Consider the following 17,787-nt stretch of genomic DNA (forward strand, 5'->3'; position numbering starts at 1 on the left):
GTGCCTGGCAAGGTCTCCAGATCAACTGAGACATTCTTGGTAACAGGACATCTTCACCTCTTGCCCCTTTCACTCCTCAAAGGCCACATGTATGAAACTCAGTAGAGCAAACATAATACAGACCCAGCTCTTTGTCCCACCACAGGGGTCAGGCTGGCCTAACTGACCATGGTCACACTCCCCAAATTACCATTTCAGTGCACCAGCCTTCTCCAGACACGCCAGTTTACTGAGTATCTCCTGCCAGAAACTGCAAGTAATAACAGCAGCATCTCATCTGTTCAGCAAATAGCAACAAGCTGCCTAGAGGGGCCATCTCTTTCTCCCTTCATCCCCTTTAGGAAGAGACATGTTGAGCACAGATCAGCCTGTAAGAAACCTCCTGTGTGGTTAAGGGAACAAGGCTGGGAAACATGGAGCTCAGTGTCTGCAGGAACCAAGTGACTAATGATCAATCCTGGAGCCGGGACACGCTGCAGCAGATGAAGGAATTCCCTGACTATACTGGAGAGAGGCCATCATGCCTGGTCAGGTGAAGGGCTCACACAAGTGACCCAGAGGCCTTTGCCATCTCTAGTGTTTCTGAGTCAGGCACAGAGAGAGGTGCCTGTTGGAGGCAGTTTCAGGTAGAACTGTGGCCTGTACTCAAATCCTCCTCCAAGTTTATTTCAAATACTGTAAAACACACACAAAACACAGAATGAAAAGTATGGGGGTTATGCTGAGTGGGAAGAAGGGGGCACCCTTCCCCTGATGGCTGCACCAGGTCAGATGGTGATGAGGTGAAGCTGCTGCCTTGGGTGCCTCCTGCATCCCACAGGTCTGGATCTTCAGGGTTGCTGCCAGGGTCACCAAGTGTCTTCTAAACCATGCAAAAATAAAGAGGGATGCTTGAGGGGAGTGCACAAGAGGGCACCAGGCTATTCTGGATTCCCAGGAGAAATAACGGAGTGTGTCCTTAAAGGCCTTGGCCCAGCCCATGGGAATTTCCCACACCACAAAGGGCAGCTCCTCAAGGACCAACCCTCCTGCATTTCCACAGCCTTGTGAAAGAAGATGCCCCTCCTTTAAAGAAATTTAGCGCAGTGGCTGCAGACGCAGGGTTTTGCTGGGCACCACTGGCCACTGTTGCTGCTCTCTCCGGGACAGCTGAATACAGGTTAACAATGCACACACGTATCCCACTGCCTGGTCTAGCCCTCAGCCTCCCATATGATATGCAACACAGAAGCGTGCCTCCCACCCAACAGCTGCAGGAGCACTCTGAGCCTCCCCTCCCACCACAAGCAAGGAGTGAAGCCCATATACTTCCCTGGGCAGGATTAACTGCGGCCCGTCCCCTAGAGCTGTAATGGCCAAACTGAGCCTGGCCTGTCTGGGGAGGCCCAAAGAACTGCGGGGAGAGCGAAAGAGCACAGGGCTACCTGAGAGTCAGCATATCCAGTATGTTGACAGTAGCTTCCAGCTTCACCTGCTACCAGCCTTCACTGGGTGATACTAGGGGGGGGTGTAACTAGCACCCTGCTTTACAGAGGGGAAACTAAGGCACAGAGCGTGATGTGACTGGCCCCAGGTCATACAGTGAGTCAGAGGCAAAGCGAGGCCATGCCCCATCTCTCGCTTACAGGAGTATGCGTGTTTATTGTGGAAGCTGTAAGGTCAGGGCTGGATTAGCTACAGTGCCACAAGGCTGGCCACACAGGAACAGACCAGCCCTAGCCCGGTACCTGCCTGACACAGAAATCACTGGAGATGCATCAGAGAGAGGAGTGACCCTCCCTACAACACACCTAACTAGGCAACCCTATAATGCAGTGGCTCTTAACCTTTCCAGACTACTGTACCCCTGGCAGGAGTCTGATTTGTCGTGCATACCCCAAGTTTCACCTCACTTTAAAACTACTTGCTTACAAAATTAGACATTAAAATACAAGCGTCACAGCACACTAGTACTGAAAAATTGCATACTTTCTCATTTTTACCATATAATTATAGATCAATTGGAGTATAAATACTGTACTTACATTTCCGTGTATAGAACAGTATAAACAAGTCACTGAATGAAATTTTAGTTTGTACTGACTTTGCTAGTGCTTTTTATGTAACCTATTGCAAAACTAGGCAAATACCTAGATGAGTTGATGTACTCCCGGAAGACCTCTGGGTACCCCTGGTTGAGAACCACTGCTACAACGCATGGGCGAACATGTGGCACCTAACCAGGGCAGGCCATAGGGCATCAAATTCAGTGGCATGGTTAGGGGGTCTTCTCCATTTCACACTGCTCTCCAGACTTCCCCCCACCCCCTTAGTTCATATAAGCTGTCCCATTGCCTTTCTGGCTTCAGCCTCGCCCCTCCCTGGCTGTAGTAATGCGGCCTCCACCCCATCTCACCTGTTATGGAGCCCCAGTGGATTTCTGGATCTGCTCCTTTAGGATAAGGATGCTTTGCCTTTGCTCTGGAGGCAGCATGGCGATCTGGTCTGCAGTTAGCTGGAGAACCTGCATGATCAGGGCAGCCTGTGGAGAGAGGGGAGGATCTGCAACACCATGTGCAAGAGCAATTTCCCAGGAGGAAGGGCGCAGCAAAGGGTTACAGAAAAGAGGAAGTTATCCAGAGACCAGGCTGCTGGAGGGAGGGAAGGAGAAGACAGGACGAAGGCAAAGAGCAGGAGCAGTATAAACTCATCAATTGAAAGGACCTGGCTCACTGGCCACACCCACAGGAAAAGTTTCAAACCACCCGCCTTGCTGCTGCTTATGAACATTCTCCTGGAAAGCTGCAGGAGCATTAACTCCCCAGGCTGACTTGGCCCCAGCACAGAAACTACAAGACGCTGGAGACTCTTGCTGTGCCAGAGAGAAGGAGCGCTGAGTTCATTCCCACAGCAATAGGGTATCCAGCCTCCATCCCCTCCCTCCAAACCCTGAGTTGCCCTTTGTTCACTCACCTTCTCGTGATCTTGGGGGGTGACCTGGTTCTGCCCAGGGCTAAAGCCACCTGGCTGGCCAGCTCCTTGTACCACCGCCCCTGGCATGCCTCCTGCTTGTATGCCTGCCCCTGGCATGCCACCTCCTTGTATGCCTGCCCCTGGCATGTTGGGAACCTATGGACAAAAAGAGATGGGATGAGCTCGGCCCCTCTGCTCTTGTAGAACTGTGAATAGTCTGAACAGTCATGGAAAGCACAATGCACCCACTAGAATGTAAAGCAGGTAACAAGTCCCTGGCACCACGAAAGACTGATACGTATGCCCAGATGGGGGCTGAAAGTGGGGTGCCATGAGGAACAAGGAAATAGGCCCCCCAAATTCCAGAGACCTTAGTCCATGTAACCCCGGCAACAACAGCAGAAGGCCGGAGGAAGACCGGCCTTGTGGCTAACACCCTGGATTGAACTAAGGGTGGTTCAGTTCAGTTCCGAGCTCGGTCACCACACCCTTGTGATCTTAGGCAAGTCATTTAGGGCCAGACTTGAACATAAGAATGACCATACTGGGTCAGACCAAAGGTCCATCTAGCCCAGTAGCCTGTCTTCCGACAATGGCCAATGCCAGGTCCCCCAGACAGAATGAACAGAACAGGTAATCATCAAGTGATCCATCCCCTGTCGCCCATTCCTAGCTTCTGACAAACAGAGGCTTGGGACACTATCCCTGCCCATCCTGGCTAATAGCCATTGATGGACCTATCCTCCATGAACTTATCTAGTTCTTTTTTGAACCGTTATAGTCCTGGCCTTCACAACATCCTCTGGCCAGGAGTTCCACTAGTTGATTGTGCCTTGTGTGAAAAAATACTTCCTTTAGTTTGTTTTAAACATGCTGCCTATTAATTTCATTTGGTGACCCCTAGTTCTTGTGTTATGTGGAGTAAATAACACTTTGCTAGACCTCTATCATATCTACCCTTAGTCATTTCTTTTCCTAGCTGAAAATTCCCAGTCTTATTAATCTCTCCTCATACGGCAGCCATTCCACGCCCCTAATAATTTTTGTTACCCTTTTCTGAACATTTTCCAATTCCAATATAACTTTTCTGAGATGGGGCGACCACATCTGCACGCAGTAGTCAAGATGTGGGCGTATCATGCATTTATATAGAGGCAATATGATATTTTCTATCTTATTATCTATCCCTTTCTTAATGATGCCCAGCATTCTGTTTGCTTTTTTGACTGCTGCTGCACATTGAGTGAATGTTTTCAGAGATCTATCCACAATGACTCCAAGATCTCTTTCTTGAGTGGTAACAGCTAATTTAGACCCCAGCATTTATCAACATTGAATTTCATTTGCCATTTTGTTGCCCAGTCATCCAGTTTTGAGAGATCCTTTTGTAGCTCTTCACAGTCTGCCTGGTACTTAACTATCTTTAGTAATTTTGTATCATCTGCAAATTTTGCCACCTCATTGTTTACCCCCTTTTCCAGATCATTTGTGAATAAGTTGAATAGGACTGGTCTTAGTACAGACCTCTGGGGGACACCACTATTTACCTCTCTCCATTCTGAAAACTGATAATTTATTCCTACCCTCCGTTAGCATCTCAATCGTCCAGTGGCCCCACTGGTTGTTTAGCAGGCTTCCTGCTTCTAATGTACTTAAACAATGTTTTGCTATTACTTTTTGAGTCTTTGGCTAGCTGTTCTTCAAATTCTTTTTTGGCCTTCCTAATAATATTTTTACACTTCATTTGCCAGCATTTGTGCTCCTTTCTATTTTCCTCACCAGGATTTAACTTCCACTTTTTAAAGGATGCCTTTTTGCCTCTCACTGCCTCTTTTACTTTGTTGTTTAGCCACAGTGTCTTTTTTTGGTCCTCTATGTTACTTTGAGGTACACGTTTAAGTTGAGCCTCTATTATGGTGTCTTTAAAAAGTTTCCAAGCAGCTTGCAGAGATTTCACTTTTGGCACTGTACCTTTTAATTTCTGTTTAACTAACTTCCTCATTTTTGAATATTCCCGCTTTCTGAAATTAAATGCTACAGTGTTGGGCTGCTGTGGTGTTTTCCCCACCACAGGGATTTTTTATTTTTCTTTTTAAATTTAATTATATTATGGTCACTATTACCAAATGGTCCAGCTATATTCACCTCTTACACCAAATCCTATGCTCCACTTAGGACTAAATCGAGAATTGCATCTCTTCTTGTGGGTTCCAGGACTAGCTGCTCCAAGAAGCAGTGACTTAAACTGTCAAGAAACTTATCTCTGCATCCCGTCCTGAGGTGACATGTACCCAGTCAATATGGGGATAGCTGAAATCTCCCATTGTTATTACTGAGTTTTTTATTTTTATAGCCTCTCTAATCTCTCTGAGAATTTCACAGTCATACCATCATCCTGGTCAGGTGGTTGGTAGTATATCCCTACTGCTATATTCTCATTATTAGAGCACGGAATTACTATCCACTGAGATTCTATGGTAAAGTTTGGTTCATTTAAGATTTTTACTTCATTTGATTCTACGCTTTCTTTCACATATAGTGCCACTCCCCCACCAGCACGACCTATTCTGTCCTTCTGACATATTTTGTACCCTGGTATTACTATGTCCCATTGATTATCGTCATTCCAAGTTTCTGTGATGCCTATTGTATCAATATCCTCATTTAATATGAGGCACTCTAGTTCCTCCATATTATTATTATGACTTCTAGCATCTGAAAAAAGCACTTTAAAAACTTGTCACTTTTTAACTTGTACAGGTCTTTAGGCACCTAACTCCCACTGAAATCAATAGGACCTAAACACCTCTAAAATCTGGCCCTTAGTCTCCCTGTGCCTCAATTCTCTTTGTGGAATGGGACTGCATTCCCCTACCTCACAGCAGGGATTTGAGGAGAAACCTGTCAACAACTGTGAGGCACTTGCTATTGCCTGAGGAGTGCAGGCGAGCTGGCCTGCTCCCCAGAGGTGTTGCTCCCTGCAGAAATGTCTTGGCTCTCTCAAGCTAGCAGAGCTGGAAACATGGAAGGGGCAGAGCAAGAAGAGGAAAATGGAAAACATGCCTCCCTACCCAGTGCACCGTGGTTAGGCCTGGCAGAGGGGAGGGTAAGTCATAGGAAGAGGCCGGCGGAGCAGAGGTAGCCTGGAGGTCCCTACGCTTTTTCCAAACCTCACTTATATGTATTAGGAGTCCCACACAAGAGAGGTCAAGAGACTGATGCAGGTTGGCACATGTCATCGCTAGGACAAGAGCCAGCAGCCCCAGGTCCCTGCAGCCCACATGGTAATACCATGGTGCTAGCTAGCAGGGGATGCCCTGACCTAGGATCCCTTGGGAGGGGGAATGCTATCAATTCCCTGAGGTTTGCTGGTAGGCCTGGTCAGTTGGTTAGCATTACAAGCGGGATGCAGGCTGTTAAAGAATTGACATCACCTAGAACCCTGCCACTAAGTGCTTGTTGTTATCTATCAGATTAAGACTAGAGAAGAAGACGCTGTGTGTACCTGTCTAGGTCCCTGAGGGCCACTTGCTCCCAAGTTAAGTGGCCCAGGTCCTTGAATTCCACCAGGCATTGGGCCCCTTGGGTTGGGGCCAGGGCCCCTGGGCTCCATGCCTCTCGGCTCCATGCCCCTGGGCTCCATGCCTCTCGGCTCCATGCCCCTGGGCTCCATGCCTCTCGGCTCCATGCCCCTGGGCTCCATGCCCCTCGGCTCCATGCCCCTGGGCTCCATGCCCCTCGGCTCCATGCCCCTCGGCTCCATCCCTCTCGGCTCCATGCCCCTGGGATCTCTTCCACCTGCAGAGAAAAAACATGCCATAAGCAAACCACTGGAAGGGAATTCTGTGTGGGAGAACATTGGGGACACACACCCACTTTTGAAAGTTAAGCCTCCTTTGGTTTAATGACTGGCAGAAAACCAAGACAGGTCAGGGATGGTGTGTGAATGGCACCTGCTTTTGGTAAATGACAAATCTGAACTTCTCCTCTCCTTGCCCTGTGTAACTACACCTCTCCCTCCTGCCAGTGTCTCCCTCCAATCCTGTGTAACTTTCCCTGCATCTCACTTCACTGCTGAACTGTCCCACCTTCACGTTTTCCTCACATCCCTGGGTAACCGGTTCCTCTCTTGGTCATTTCACGTTTCATTTATGGCCTCTCACCTCGAGCATCCATCAAAGGCCCTCTAGGTTCTCCCATCAGTGGCCTGGGTTCTCCCATTGGTCCTCCCCTCATTTCATGTGGGGGTGGACCACGATTGTCATGGCCGGGCATATGGTGCATGGGTGGACCTTGGTGGGGTGGCCCAAGGTAACCTCTGTAGAGAGAGGGGAAAAACAGAGCAGAAGGAGAAAGGTGAGAGTGTGAATCAGACACAAGCTTGGCACCGAGCAGGTGCAGTATTTTGACCACAGCACAAAGCCGGGTGCACAGAAAGTCGTGGAGTTTGGTACATAGGAATGGATGCTAATGTTTCTACCTCGCCCAGTCTGAGTGGCCACAGATACCATCTTCCCTTCCCGTTGCACAGCTGTGTGTACCTGGATCACCAGCACACATCACTCTGAGAAGCCAGCATGGGACTCAGCAGTTCACCCGGCAGGTAGTACCACTTAACCATCACTCTGACCACAAGAGGCAAGGAGTCAGAGCCTCAAAGGCTCAGACTGGACCAGAGGATGAATTACTACCACTCACCTGGGCTCCACTTCTCCAGTGACTGAGAGCAGGGTCCCTCCACGTGGGTCATTTGGAGCATCTCCCAGAAGGCCCCGGGGAGGTGGGCCGCTAGCAGGTAATGGTCCACGCTGCATAGGGGCCCTCGGGTCTGGCATGGGCACTGCCAGGGAGGCAAGCAAGGGAAATTACTGAGGTCAAGCACTAGCAAGAACAATCACACCAAAGTCCTCCTGTGAGACAGCACCACTCCTGTTGCCCCTGGCAGTGAGATGCAACTGAACCCCATCCTCAGTGCTCCCTGTAGCTCACAGACACACTGGCTTTGGACAGAGTCCACACTGCTGTCCATGATATGGCTGGAAGTGATGCACCACAAACAGGAAGGAAGTCTTCCCACAGACAACACCGCAGCTCACAGAAGCGGGTGCCCTCAGTGCTAAGTTCAGCCCTTCCTGTCCCCCACAGCGACTGCTGTGGCTTGTTGACAAAAGTCGAGAACCAAGATCACAATAACTACCAACAAGTCTGGTCACATCCAGCGTGAGTCACAAGGTCAGCTGTGAGCCTAAACAGCCCAGATCAAACCCAGTCATCCCACTTCCATAAGGTCCAAAAGCCGAGCATGAGCCTCCTCTCTCCTGTCTGTTTCCTCATGTACTGGGTTTATCTCCTACCCCTCTATGCAGAACTCTAGGCTAGTCTCTCCTCCTACACCAGGGGGCAGCTCTGCCTTTGACAAGTGCTCACTTCCACACTGGGCAGACTACACAGAGCAGTCCCACGGCCCCAAGTGAAGGGAACCCTAGTGCTGAAGTCCAGGCTTTTTCCATGCATTCCACACTGAGCCCCGTGACAAAGGGAGCTGGCAGCTGTCATGGATACCTTGAACTCGCTCGATAGATGCAGGCCTGGCAGGTCCCACGGGCGAGAGCTGCAGGTTTCCTGGGTGAGCAGCAGGAAAAGAGGGAAAAGAGCAGACACATAAATAGCACGCGCCCGCGCACACACAGACTCACAGACAGGCCTGCCTATACCACAGACCCACCGGTGCTGCACAAACTCCTTTCCCTCGATGGAGTGAGCTCATTCCTCATAAGGCAGGCTCCCACAGAATCAGACTGCATATTTTAAAGAGATGCTACCAATCTTTCAGGCCTGGCTTTATCAGATCTTCCCAATAATGACACTGGACGGAGACCATCCAATGCCAGTCCTGTGATGAGGATGGCCTCTTCTGCATGGCTTGAAAAATCCACTCCCCTAGGCACTATTTTGCCTGGTCACTGTGTGTGGGTGGGGGTGGGGGGCGGCACACAGGGGACGGGGACCTACACCATCAAGTTCTGTTGCATTTACACTTTAATTTAAAATATATTAAATTTGTGGGCCTTACAGTTTCAGAATAACCTTCTGTAAGTGGGTGGCAGCATGAGGGGGTCAGATTGTGCCTGAGTGCACAGAGACAGCTCTACTGTTTCTGCTCAGAGCTTCCCCAAGCAGACACAGAAATTAACAAAAATCTGGTTCAGTTTCATCACTGCTATTCAAAGCCCTGCAGACAGCAAGGAAGCTGCTAAAAATTGTATCTATTTCATGTGGCTGCTTCTTGGCAAAGCTCTGAGCAGCAGGGAGGCACTGGGGCTGTTCATGGGGGAGGAGGATCCAAAGGTGAAATCACAAGCCTCTCAGATTCAGCTGCTTTTAAGGTATGTAAAAATATGAGATCCCAAAAGGAATTTACCATGTTCTGCTAGAAGATTGAGGGAGGATATTTACTTCCCTCACATCCCACAATATGAAAGAACAGGGATCCCTTTGTTGTGATAAACTGGGGCCACTGGACGATAAGATGCCCCAACTTTAACTGTCTAACTGCATTAAATATCATTCCAAGACACTGGTGTACAGCCTTCCACATATGGAGGGAGGACTACGCAAAACATCTCCATAGAAACACTCTCTGCTTTGATCACCACTCTACACACATCACTATTCTGTGCAAAAGAAAAGCTATTGCTCCCTCTCCTGGACAAACAAAAGAAAGCACAGGAGACTCAACAGTAACCAATAGCAGGCAACAGGCTGGCTCGCCCACACCTGGACATGCTAAGTACCAGAAAGAGAGTTACTGGAGAAGGCCTCACTCTCCCTGCTCACTATACACACACTCAGACAGAAGTACAGGTGCACACAGACTCTCAGACAGGCTGAGAAAACTTTTACACATTCAGTTAGCTTGGGGGGGGATTCCCTGATCTGTCAACAACTCCCCTGGCACGTGGCCTTGAACGTCTCAACGTCCTGGCCTGGAAGTAGGGATCCCTATGACACGTTGCATCAAACATAGATTAACTGACATCTGGTTTACCTTGTCCACGTTCCAAGGGCACTGGTCCACCTCCCGGCATCCCGACCTGAGGCTGCATTCCACCTGGGAGGGAAGAGCAGAGAACTCACAACCCCTCTTTCAGATTATCTGTTCCCACAGCCCTCACTATTCTGCTCCTATAAAGATGCCCCACCTTGCCACTGACAGACAGATTTCCACCTGGCCTAACAGGCTGTAGAGACAGAGTGACCCCGTCCAGTTGGCTAACCCAAGAGTTACTCCCTAGGCTTCAAATCTTCCATATGTGCAACTGCCCCTCTTAAAAACCTGCAAGACCCCCGCACTCATGGGGTATGTTGTCCCTGCAGAAGCTCTGGGCAGTTTTACAGTTTGCAGTTCACACATGCTCAAAGAGCTCACCTCCAGGAGCCAAGGGGCCGGGGCCTGGGCCGGCTACGGAGGCTGGCATCTGTCCTGGGGCTGGCACTCCACCCTGCATAGGAGGCTGCATCAGAGGAGGAGCTCCATTTACATGCATGCCACCCTGTAGAGGGAAGAAATCGCAGTGAGAAACCTCCTCACCAACAGACACAAGCATTGTCCCCCGCACCAGGGTTGCAGGCGGAGAATCCCTTCTCATCAACAGACACAAGCATTGTCCCCTGCACCAGGGTTGCAGGCGGAGAACCCCTCCTCACCAACATGTACACACAACACTCCCCCACACACCAGGATTTCACACTGAGAGCCCTTCTCAACAACACACACCTACATCCTCCACACGGAGACGTCACACCCTTAATGTCCATCTCAATAATGTGGGTTGAACAAACAAATTCTTACTATGGGCTGTGGCTGGGACGATGGGGGATTCTGCTGGTTCATCTGTGCATTAGGACCTGGACCAGGCCCGGGCCCGGGCCCGGGCCCAGGCCCAGGAACTGGCTGTGGGTTGCCTGGAATCAGAGGTGGAACACTGGTCTGACGATGCAGAATTTTCTAAGGGCAGAAGCAGGAGGAGAGAGAAGTTGTGCATGCACCAACTAGAAACGGCCATTCCTGGAATCCACCCACAGCCCCAACTCTCCAGACAAGTGCCCCCGTCGATCCCAGACTGAGGAGCGGGATCATACATACCAGAGCAATCTCTGGATCGACGATCCTCATCACCACTTGGGCCTGCAGCAGGGCATATGCCAGTTGAGGGTTCTGGAGAAGCATGTTCCGTGCCTCCTGAGGGCTGTTCTGCACACACAACTAAAGAGCAACACACTGATCAGAGCTCTCAATGGGCCTCGCTGCTGCTGCGCAGTATTAAGACCTTCACTGATAACTGTTGCTGCAATCCCATGGGGGCAGCGATGTTCCTGGAAATGCAGGTATGGCAACATCTCAAAGGGCAGGAGCGTTTTGCTTCGTTTGCCTGGTACGTTACACAGTGCTGGCATGGTTAATAAAACAACCAATAATGCACCTGAGAAACCCATAATGTGGACTGTCTGAAACACAGGGCAGCTAATAATGAAATCACAGAGCTCAGGCTGCTCATAAAAATCTGTCTGATCCGCATCCTATTGTCCATGATCATCTCCTCTTCTCCAGGGTCCACAATATTAGCCAAACCACAGGAGTGCTAACAGGGCAGTAGGACACAAATAACCCACCTCCCCGCCCCAGAGCAGCTGTGGTTCCCCCAAAGTCCCTGCCTGCTTTTCACTGTCCACAACAGCGAGTCCTGCTGTTAGACCGGCTCACGTCCTCATCCAACTTGCTTATATTCCTCATGGCAGCACCCGAGATACTGATTAACCCTCCGGACCATTCTACCCTGCAGCAGCAGTGGCACATACGAGGCATTAACAGGAGAGACAATGTCACAGAGTTGTGAGTGAGGAACTGCTGCTGCCCGGTTGCTCGTGTGATGGGGGTGTGGTTATTCTGCACTGTACAACCACGGTTGCAAGCTTGTGACTTGGTCCAGCCACTTCGCTCCCACTCACCTTCATCTGCTTCATCAGCTCAAACATCTGCTCAGGTGGCAGGCTGGCAACTGCCCTGCTGATAGACTCAGGGGCGTCTTCAGGATTTATAGGGTCTCCATATGGTGACTCTATGATAGGGGCACCTGTGCCCAGGCCTGGCAGGGATAGAGACGGGAAGACAAAGAGGAAAGGTTAAACACACAAGTGTCCTGGGAACCCTCAGCTGCTGGTCTCGGTCTTGTTTCACATCACAGGAATCGCCAGCACAATTGCTGGTGCTTTCTCACACTGACCCCTTCAGCTGAAAGGCCAGTAAGTCAAGGATGATGTAGTCACAGCTGCATCTTTACAAGCAGGAGGGAGGAAAATGTACTTTTGAAACACAGATTCAGGAGCACCATTCTGCAGTTGGAGAGTATATGGGTCAGACTAAAAGTCTGGGCTCCAAACATGCCCAGAATTCCTACTAAGTCAATTAGGAGTTGAGGGCTGTGCCATTAGAAAGATTGTTTCACACAGATCTGTAATACAGTCTCCTACATGAGCTACATGAGCTAGGACCATACATGTCACAATAATGTGGCCATTCTTCATACACCTCTTTGTCAAATGTGGAGCTTCACTAGTCACAAAAAACAGGTAAGGGTAGGGGTTTGTCTGGTCAAGGAAATTACAATCCCCCTGAAAACTTCTACTTGCTATCTTACCTGCAGCACATCACCTATCTGTGAGCTTTTCACTGTCAACCTCACCCCGATTCGGGTGGGGGTACAGTAACTCCTCACTTAAAGTCATCCCGGTTAACGTTGTTTCGTTGCTGATCAATTAGGGAACATGGTCATTTAAAGTAACGCAATGCTCCCTTATAACATTGTTTGGCAGCTGCCTGCTTTGTCCACTGCTTGCAGAAAGAGGAGCCCTTTGCAGCTAGCTGGTGGGGGCTTGGAACCAAGGTGGACTGGCAGCCCCCCCATCAGCTCCCTGCTCCCCTTAGTTCCCTGTGCGGCAGCGGCCCAGCAGGCTATCAACTGCCCGCAATTCAGCTGTCCCTCCCCCCACTGCCATGTGCTGCTCCCGCCCTCTGCCTTGGAGCTGCTCCCAGGAGCCTCCTGCTTGCGTGTGTGGGGGGGATGGGGGACGCTAATATCAGGGTGTCCCCCTCCCCCCTGTTCCTGCCACCCGCTTACCCTATCTCCATAGAGCAGGGGGTGGGACATGACAGGGCTCAGGATGGAGGGAACTTGCAGGCAGAAGCTGAGTCCTGATCTGGGTCAGTGTACTTAAAGGGGCAGTGCATTTGTCTCTCTCTCTCTCTCACACACACACACACACAGTGTGGGCCTCTGTCTGCCATGCTGTCTTCCCTCCCTCTATTCATGCTGCCTTGAAGAGTATAAGGCTACATTAACAACAATGGGTTAACCCTTGAGGGCTCAGCTGAGTGCTAGTTCATCATTTAGCAGGAAGGCATTCCCTGGGAAATATCCCACCCTCTGACACCACCACCTCAACCAAGCTTCACAATCATCATTGCTGTGTACAGTATTAAATTGTTTGTTTAAAACTTATATTGTGTATACATATATATAATATAGTCTTTTGTCTGGCGAAAAAAATTTCCCTGGAACCTAACCCCCTCCCTCACCCACCCCATTTACATTAATTCTTATGGGGAAATTGGATTCGCTTAACATTGTTTTGCTCAAAGTCGCGTTTTTCAGGAACATAACTACAACGTTAAGCAAGGAGTTACTGTACTAGATTTTGTGCCTTGGCTAGTAGATTTTTGTTACAGATTTGTAAGGCTTGTGTAGGCCAAACATTATAGTAGCATTAATCCCCTCAACCCAAAGTTCAGACTCACTCTTCAGCTCCTCCTTATTCTTCTCACTGGCTGCGTTGTCCACACGCAACGCCCTCCCGCTGAACTCACGCCCATTCAGGTTCCGCATGGCGCTGAGCGCTGTCTCCTGGTCTTGGTATTCACAAAAGCCATATCCCTTTGGTTTGCCTGTCTCCCTGTCATACACCAACCTGGATAGCAGAGCAGAAAGAATCACAGGCATTAGACGCAGTACGGAACACAGGGAGAGTATTACACAATACCACAGCATTTCCAGATTGGTAACACCACCTCCACACCCTCCGTTCCGTCCCTAACAGGAAGAAGGACCACCTCATTCAAAGCTTGTGTCTGCCAAGTATGCCTGAGACCCATCTGCTCGTGGCTAGAGTGCTGATGAGTGCAGAATCGACTACAGCTGAGATCACCTGTCTTTTTATGGGAGATGTCAAAAAGAGAAACAGTTCTCACCTGAAACTGACGACAGGTCCGACCTCTGAGAAAATGTCCTTTAGCTGCTCCTCTGTGGCTTCGTATGGAATATTCCCCACTATGGGTGAGGGGAGCAACGTATTAGTGCAGACATCGAGTATCAGGAAAAAACACAGGCATGAACATTTTTCCATGGAAAGACAGGAAAGAACAAAAATGAACCCAGGGATGGCAAAACCCAGAGATGGCTGTGTGAACACACACACACACACAGACAAGTTTCTGGGAATCCGCTGCAGGGCTGCAGACTTTTGTGTATATACCATTCCTCCTGATACTCATGTTGGTGCAGTGTCCCATTGCTGGTACGGAATCCACGCTGGGGCACATTTTAGGACTCTGGTAATGTGCCTCAACCCAGGTACAGGTCAGGAATTGCAGGAAAGTGGGCAGTTATAATAAAGTCAATGTTTGTTAAAATAATGGTTCCCTATTACGGGCTGGATACCACCACTTATGTTTCAGGATTTTGTGGACTGTTCTACCAGGCTCTTCCCCACCCCAAGCTTAATAATAAGCCTCTAGTCTCCAGAATGCCAAAGCTGCCTGCCTCCCTTTCAGTTGCGCTGCCCTAACCCACCATGGAGCATAAAGTGCTCATGAGAGTTGGATTAGGAGCAGTCCAAGAGCTCCATGAGTGTTTAGACTGTGCATAATCCAATGGGAGATAGCAGGCATTGGCTAGTACAGCTGAAGTCCAAACAGGAAGAGCTGCCTGAAAAGGTTAGAAATCACCATGTGAAAAGATCTGACCTTATTTGTCAGATGAGTGGGTCACATACTGAGTCAGTGAACCACAGAATAGTGGAGCAATACTGGCTCAAGTTCCTGCTTTCTCCCCACTTTTACTACCATGCTTGTATCAATCAGTGCAGGACATAGGTATGTACAATACAGGAACTACAGCGAGCCTGGGACACCTTCCTCACCCCTTTATTAGAGGGATGGCAGGTCTCATTTCATGTTTTTTCTGCCACTCTTTTCCTATCTGTTTTAGTGAAAATATTGGTGGAATATTTGGTTTAATCAGGTTTGGTGGCTCCTTAACTCCATTTCCATTGCCTGAGGAGTATGAAGGGCCCATGCTGAGGAAGGTGAAAGGGACAGTGCCATGATTTCCCACAGCACACCAAGGTGCCTCTGCATCCAGGGCCCAATCCAAAATCTACTGATGTCTGTTGATTTTGGCCCGGGCCCTTAAACAGTGCAGAATAGTCATAAATGGTGTGTATACTTTTTAACTCCACTCATCACATCAATGTCCAAAGAATGTAAACGCAGAAAGGCTCTGAGGAGTATGACATGGCAGAGGCTCAGAGACAGCCTGCACCCCCCGTGAGTAGAAAAATTGGATTTCTCATAGAGGAGCAGATCACTGGTCCATCAGTTCCACTATCACTGGCCAGTACTTGATGCTTCGGAGGAATGCAACTCCTGAAACCTGTTATACACCAGACTGATTGCACACTTCTACACATCACTTGGAGGGAGGGAAGGGGGAATCCTACACTTAGTTATTCTGTGACCTGAAGTATGTGATGTGATTACTTCATCTCAGCCTGTATAACAACCAATATCTCTTACAATTATCCAGCCCCTTTTAAAACCCCTCTACAATGTGACTCTATGACACTCTGGAGCAGCAAATCTTAGAGGCTGACTCTGTGCACCAGAAAGACATTTTCTTTAGTTTGTTCCAAGAGTACCTGCTACGACTTTGAGTGACCCATTCTTTTACATTGGGAAAGACAAAGGAGGTACTGTAATTTTCACTAACCCCTTCTAGTCATGTCTAATTCTTCCTTGTCCCGATTAAATAATCATAGCTTTTAAAAGCTTTCCATATGCATAAGCCGCTTATACAATACCAATTTATCAACATCCTTGCCTCTCTTTGGTCCATACAAACTGGATACACTACACCAAATAAAAACACACCACTGTTTGATATAATACCCACAGACAGTCTGTACCAACCCCACAATAGAGGGATGCTTATGACACATCACCATGCAGGTGACATGCATAAGTACAGAGCTGTCTGGAATATGGAAATTCCATCCCACAAAAAACTTAAGAGTTTCCAAGTTTTTTTCATTCCAATTCAAAACAAAAAGTCAAAATCTTGAAGTTTTTCACAAGAACTGAAATTCCCCAAAAATGGTTTTGGAAACAATGAAACATTCCCACTGCCAAGCTTCCTGCCTTGCAGATGGGCTGGCTTCCCAGCTCCCTAGGATCGCTGGCTGTCTGGTGTGCCTAACTGGCAGGCTGCTAGGTTGCCTGGCTTTTAGGAGATCCCAAATTCCCTGCCAGGCAGACAACTTGGAAACTGAATAAGAAGGTTATCATTTTTCATCGTAAAATTTTTACCAGCTGTACACAAGAGGTAGTACAGCAGAAAAAACCATCATAGACACTTTAGCGTCTTTATGCACTTGCAACACTTTAGTCACCACTTGCTCAGGGTAAGTAAAGCATCTCTAGCTTTCTAAGTCAGCTTTACAGAAAGGAACAGGTGAGTTTTAGTGTCTGAGCTGGTAGACTTTCAGGTCTGTTTTGCAAGGCTGCACTCTGTGCTTAATTTCCCTTTTACTGCCTGCCCTAGGTTTTCATGTGATGCCCAAGGCAATGTTCTCTTATGTGCTACTCCCACCTACTGCAACAGTCCCCAGGGAAGGCTTTGGGGCAGGAGATCACATTGCTATGGGCATTATCTCTCTCCAGGCTGTATTTGGTGAGTCACGGATAGCACAAACATAGGTTTGAGAAGTGTTTTATTGAGAACTCATTCTGCTCAGAAATAGGTATTGTTTATTTCTGGGGGTCCATTTCTGACACCAGCATTGTGACATCACCATGATCACTGCAGCAAGCTGCTGTGATGTCACAGAGAAAGAGAGTGTGGGCCTCTGTGGAAGCATCCCTGCTTGTGGGGAAGGGGCAGAGAAGGGGATCTCTGCACCCAGCAGGGTAGGAGGGCTACTCTATAGGCGTCTGTCGAGGGAAAGCCCGGTGTGGGTGTGTGTGTGGGGGGGGGGCGGGTCTCTGTTCCAGAGCAGTGGGTCTTAGCTGGGGTGGGAGGGCACCAGGGAAGGGGGGAACCTGGCAGAGGGAGGCTCCGGGGGGATCCCGTGCTCTGGGGAGTGGAGGCGGGAGAATTGGGATGGGGGCGGATCTCGGGCGGGAAGTCCGGGAAGCCGATATAAGAGCGCGGGTGAGGCGAGGGGTCCCAGGAGCCGGGCAGGGGAGGGAGGGAGCCGGTGTGGCGGTCCCGGGCGCTGCCCCCCCCCCGTGACATATCTGGGTGAGGGAGTATTGGGGTCTCTGTCCCGGGAGCGGGTTTCTCTCCCAGGCTCCTCCTCACCGAACACGGAGCGCAGCGAGCGATCCACCGCGGGGTCCCGCACCGCCAGCCCCGCCATCCTTCACCCACCGCCGCTGCAGCGCTTCCAGTCCCCCCCCCGCTTCCGGCACCCTCGTGCTCCGGCTGGAAACAAGCACAGCCA

General features: G+C 49.5%; 1 protein-coding gene across 2 annotated transcripts; it reads right to left on the reverse strand.

The window, feature by feature from the left end:
* Window positions 1-645: 645 nt before the first annotated feature.
* Window positions 646-17,776, reverse strand: CSTF2 (cleavage stimulation factor subunit 2). 2 transcript variants are annotated; one of them, XM_048864262.2, is made up of 15 exons: window positions 17,646-17,776; window positions 14,258-14,336; window positions 13,808-13,977; window positions 11,962-12,098; window positions 11,099-11,218; window positions 10,805-10,960; window positions 10,382-10,505; window positions 10,001-10,063; window positions 8,515-8,574; window positions 7,651-7,792; window positions 7,116-7,270; window positions 6,458-6,750; window positions 2,953-3,108; window positions 2,396-2,521; window positions 646-862 (listed from the first exon to the last, which is right to left on the reverse strand). In XM_048864262.2, the coding sequence occupies exons 1-14, from the start codon at window positions 17,701-17,703 to the stop codon at window positions 2,399-2,401; spliced, it is 1,836 nt and encodes a 611-aa protein (XP_048720219.1). In that variant the 5' UTR covers window positions 17,704-17,776; the 3' UTR covers window positions 646-862; window positions 2,396-2,398. The 2 variants fall into 2 exon arrangements, with proteins under 2 accessions (XP_048720219.1, XP_048720221.1); XM_048864264.2 differs by lacking the exon at window positions 8,515-8,574.
* Window positions 17,777-17,787: the final 11 nt, after the last annotated feature.

The sequence above is a fragment of the Caretta caretta genome, chromosome 9 (assembly GCF_965140235.1).
Source record: "Caretta caretta isolate rCarCar2 chromosome 9, rCarCar1.hap1, whole genome shotgun sequence".
Classification (NCBI taxonomy): domain Eukaryota; kingdom Metazoa; phylum Chordata; order Testudines; family Cheloniidae; genus Caretta; species Caretta caretta.